Genomic DNA, 5209 nt, shown 5'->3' with positions numbered 1-5209 from the left:
AAAATCCAACAACAATCCTTCGGTCATCTTGTCTTCTGACACAGACAATCATTGCCTATAATGCATTCCCTCTCTGGTATTTAGGTGACTACAGTGCCTTGTTCAGGTGCTATTATATGGAGAACTTCTATTCCAAGTAACAGAGAAAAAAACCTGTAAAACAATCTTCCTTTTCCTCAATAAAGATAAATTTCAAACTGCATATTACAAGTCCAACAGACAGAAACAATAGGAAAACAGACTAGTCAAGATTTAAACAAAATAACAAAAAAAAAAAACCAAAAAACAACACTATTCAGAGGCTCTACTCATTAAGAAGTTAATGCTCTTTGATGCTAGGCCAGAACTGGGTCTGGGAAAGTCACTGATCAACCTGACAATAAGATTCTTTTCAAAACTCTCCAGAATGACAGTTGCTTTAAAAGAAGCCTCTGGTACTTCCCTCATCCACCTTTCAGTGCATACTTTGCAAATTTCTGAGTTACTAGGAATTCATTTAACCCTTGCAATCATTCTTGATTAGCCACCAGCATGTTACGACACTGAAACAAAACATCCTCACATTGCACTGACTCTAATCCCCAAATAATTCCTGCCTTTTCAGCTGCAGTCTGGAGCTCTGCACACTGAAGAGTGCTACAAAATCCAGATTTGTCACCAAGCCAGGCCACCTGTCAGGGCCACTTAACCTGTTTCAAGGAACAAATCTGACCTAAGACCTTACTACATCCTTAACTGATCAAACGATTTCCTAACTAGTCATCTCAAAAAACCACCTGCCAACAGCTGCAGTTACTCCTAAACTCAGGAGGCCTTTTTCCAATTCATTGCTCCTATGGAGAATGCTTTTTCTGTAGTGAAGCCTCTTACAGAAGTTCTGATAGATTATGTGGAAGCCAAAAGGATTGAAATTGGAAAGACAGATAGAAGGATTATGGAACACAGAAATTCACTTGTGGTTAAAGAAAATAAACTTGGTGACCTTCAGCAATCAGGTTACTGGAGTTGCATAGAATTTATTCTCAGAAAATCTCAGCTACATTACCAAACAAGACTTGGCCTGAAGAGAGAAGCCCCTCATTAAAGGTTTATGAGACATAATTTTATTATTTTGAGGCATTTGCTACAAATACCCAACCTTCATGTCATTCTTTCAGTGACATTGTAAAGATCCAACATGGATATGTAGAGGGTAGGGAGAGAAATGCATCGAAGAACAGGAGATTTCATACTTTCCCCTAATGTGTTTATTCTACAATACTTTTATAAATTACTAACAGTTTGTATAACCTAATACCTGAAAGGTAATTTAACTGAGCCTGGAGATTCCTCTGGAGAGTTCACTTTAACAACATCTATTTTGAACAGCACTGAGAAAAGCAGTTGCACAGTTTTATGTTTTTAGTGCAAAACCAAGCCTTGAAAGAATTAAGCACCTTTATAGCTAAAGCTATTATCAAAGGTGTCATTAGAAGGAACTATCAACACATCAGACAACTATTTATATCCAGCAGACAGTTCTATATATAAAAACAAACAAACCAAAACAAACAACCTAAAGAAAATTGCATATAAAAGTTTGTCCTGAGACTGACTGACTGTATTTTCATAGAAATGCTTTACATTTCCTCCCCTTGTAGGATGATTTGAATCTAATTTTACAGACACTGAAATCCACTTATGTTGCAGTCACTAACCTTATATTAATTCAGCATCAGAGAAGAATGTACTCTCTGGCTGATATGTGGAAAAATTCTTTATGAATTCTGTTGTGATGCTTTTTTCATATCCAGGAGTAAGTTAATCACAAGAAAGACTATTTATTGTAAGATCCCCTAGACCCAGCCATGAAGAGCACTGTGGCAGGAGTTCCCCAAGGTTTACACATCAATCAGTAGAAAAGAGTTCATAAAACTGTTCACATTTTTCAAGGGAATTTATGGAAATTGTCTTTTTAATCATGCAAAGCTTTGTGGCCACTGAAAGAGTTTTGCTTAGAACTTTTAAGGTAGACTGATGGAATCCTGCACATGACCTCCACTGAATTCCAAGGGCACTTATTCCCTCCCCAGCTCTAGATACACATCAATGGTTGCACAGACAATCAAGCCACACATACAAAAATTATTGTTGCCCCAAACTGAAAGACTTTATATATGTTTATATAGTTCAATATATTCAGTTTTTAAACTGGAATAGTGAAGCTAAATTTACACCTCAAAGACAAAATTACCCAAGCTAAATTACTTATTGCTAGGTATTCATCATGCAGTAAATTGTTTATGGACATGTCTGTAAATTATTATATTCATCAGCCACTGGCACATCTTCTACCATTCTTGATTGAGCTTTATTACTTCAGCAAATTACATTCTTACAGTTTTTTTTAAATATCATGTATGTCCCAGTTTATCTATGAGAAATTCCCTTGTATAGTGGATATACTCCATCAGTGCGGGGTGTATGGGGCAAATCAACCAACCAACTCGATAATGAAGATATTCACTAGCCAACAAAATGACAAAAGATCTCATTGAAAACATTTCCAAAAACCATTACTTGTTGGATTATCTTTCCTCTGTCTCTGCCAATTCCGACAAGATTTCCTCTACCTACTTACCAAAGGACAATACAGAAAAACTTCTAAAATGCTAGATTAAACAGGAGGAGGAGTTATTGGGCTGGCAGCAACTGTCCCCGAGGGAAACACCGACCAAGACAAAATCCCAATCTGTTGTGCTCTGCTTCACAACCGACTACCCAGACATTACAGTGATCAGGCAGCATGGAATGAACAACAGCAACACAATTACTACCATTTCTTTTTCCTGTTGCCCTTTGTGCTAAACACATCTGACTAAATAAAGTTTATTTTGCATTTCTAACAAGGTTCCCTCTAAGAGGATGTTTTCTGCATTTTCCTAGTAACTACAGATCCTGGTGAGCATCTTCTGGATTTAGTGATTAAACCCCAATTTACAGACTAAACCTTTTGCAACTAAAAGTGAGTAGATGATCTCTGCTCACTACAATAGCACAAGACACTATATGACATCTGCTGGAGAGTGCTGGAAGTGATTAATATTCACTCTGTTGAGGGGACAGTTTCCAGACCCTGGTAGGTTCTGTAATTTTGCCTTTTCCAGGAATTCCAGCCCACCTTGCTCCAACAACTGTCCTGCAACCACTTCTAGGTAAACACCTAGCATAGAGAAAATACATTATTCACACTGATTAATTCATTACATGCATGCAAGCATGAGATAGCTGACCCTACTACTTCTCTCCCAAAAGTCACAAAGCCAAAAGAGCACACATGGTTGAACTGTCAAGCAGTATTTTACAGAGGGGGGAAAAAAACAACTACACAAACAAAGGAAAAACAACCCTACACCACAAAACCTACCAAAACCAGATTTTGGGAAGTTTGCCAACTTCTTCCAACATTGCTGAAACAACAGCTGGGCAATAGCCAGTGACTGCAGTGTTTCTTCCAAGAAACACAAGCACTGACTGGCCAGGCCATTGAACCATTAGAAATACATATACCATGAACTCTTTTCCTTAGTAGGATAATAATTTTTGTCCTTTTCCTGTAATCCCCAGTGTTTTATGAAGATTCTAAGAACTCAATAATTCTTGGTACCCTTCTCTGATTTCTAAACTGATGGACTTGACCACTCATTTCAAACCACTGGCAGAGGAAGGAAGGAAAAAGCAGCAAATGAGCAAAGTGCAATTATAGAATTGTTATCCCCTCAGAAACCAGACTAAAAAAAAATGAAGAAATCTTTTTTTTTCCATAAAACATACTGTAAAATCTTAGACTATCTCAAAGATTTCCTGACTATAGACATATCCACATGCTATAAACTATAGAAAATTTTCACATGGATACACAAATTTTATGAGTACATCTGCAATTACAGTAATATTTGCTATTGTAATACATAATGTGAAGGTCCTGAGACAAAAAATAGGTTGTCACATTATTACAAAATATTTACCTTGTATGTTATCTTGTTCTTGGTGTGATTGGGCACCCATAAAATTTTTCGAGTGACCTTTCTCACTTGGCAATCTATCACAACACTCTGTGCCAGAGGTTTCTTCCCTATTCCCTTAAGACTAAAGATGTTTTGAATGCCAGCTGTAGCATTTTGCAGAATCAGCCTTCCCTATGACAAAGAAAGGAGATTAAAAAAAAAGTTTCAGACTGTAAAGTTCCCTTTGGTTACCAAAGCAACTCTGTTAGTTTATTAATCTTAAATCCAAGTGACAAAGCATCTTACAAGGACATGTTCCTATTGACTTCTCTAGTCCTTAAGTAACCTTCATTGCTAAACAGAGAAGAAAACTAAAGAAACAAAAGCTTTTATTTTTAAAAGGTAAGAAATTTAACAACATAAAGTCTTCATGTTTCTAGATTTTATATTTCTTTGAAAATAAAGTACTCATCACAAATTCACTTGTGAGATACTCAATGTTATTACTTTATTACCTGGGTAAGGAAGTACAATGCAATATGTGTATTGAAATTCAAACTCCCACAATGCATATCTTTGTGATCAAGGTTCAGAATCTTTACAGAATAATGGGTTGTTTCATTTGAATGAAGGATTTAGTAGAAAAGCAAATAAAAAAGATGATAATGGGCAGTGGGGAAATCTATCATACCTAATCTAAAGGTTTGCAAAGTTAGTTCTTCTGGTTTTTTGGCTAGTGGGAAAGTTTCCATTTCTTTCTCTCAAGCAGATGATTTAGCATTAGTAACTGTTTAACACTTTCATGATTTAGATACTAATGGTAATTTCATTGATAGAAGCATCTTTTCCTAATGTTTAAACTAATTTCCCTCTTACCGTTGTTATGCACTCAGCAACAGGATTGAATGTGAGAGGATACAGAGCTGTTTCACCTACACCCACATTTATTAGAGGAGGGCCATAAAATCCCTGTCCTTCCAAAACTGCTTCAAGTTTCCAGTCCTCACTGGATATGTTAGTCTGAAATAAAAGCAAAGATGTAAATTAGTTCATGCACTGATATTTTTTTCAGCTTTCACTTGCAGGTATCACCAAATCAGAGCACAGTACTCATTTGCTCAGAGTATTGGCTCAGAGCACCTTTGGGGCCAATAAAACAGTGTCTTTTAAAAGTGAATTAAGTAACAATAAATCTCTTATTCCTGGCAGCCAGAGGTACAACA

The 5209-nt window shown here is 36.5% G+C and overlaps 1 protein-coding gene across 1 annotated transcript in view; it reads right to left on the bottom strand.

Annotated features, from left to right (window-relative positions):
• Nucleotides 1-4007: 4007 nt before the first annotated feature.
• CHDC2 (calponin homology domain containing 2) overlaps nucleotides 4008-5209 on the bottom strand; it is a gene marked incomplete at its 3' end in the record, with an annotated part of 48696 nt that continues 47494 nt past the window's right edge. Inside the window, exons 21-22 of the mRNA XM_009072604.1 lie at nucleotides 4863-5006; nucleotides 4008-4178 (exon numbers count right to left, since the gene is read on the bottom strand). Of these exons, the coding sequence (XP_009070852.1) occupies nucleotides 4008-4178; nucleotides 4863-5006 (315 nt within the window). The remainder of the gene's footprint in view (nucleotides 4179-4862; nucleotides 5007-5209) is intronic.

The sequence above is a fragment of the Acanthisitta chloris genome, unplaced genomic scaffold (assembly GCF_000695815.1).
Source record: "Acanthisitta chloris isolate BGI_N310 unplaced genomic scaffold, ASM69581v1 scaffold13554, whole genome shotgun sequence".
NCBI lineage: Eukaryota > Metazoa > Chordata > Aves > Passeriformes > Acanthisittidae > Acanthisitta > Acanthisitta chloris.
Note: the sequence above shows the minus strand (reverse complement) of the source record. Positions and strands in the feature narration are given on the sequence as shown.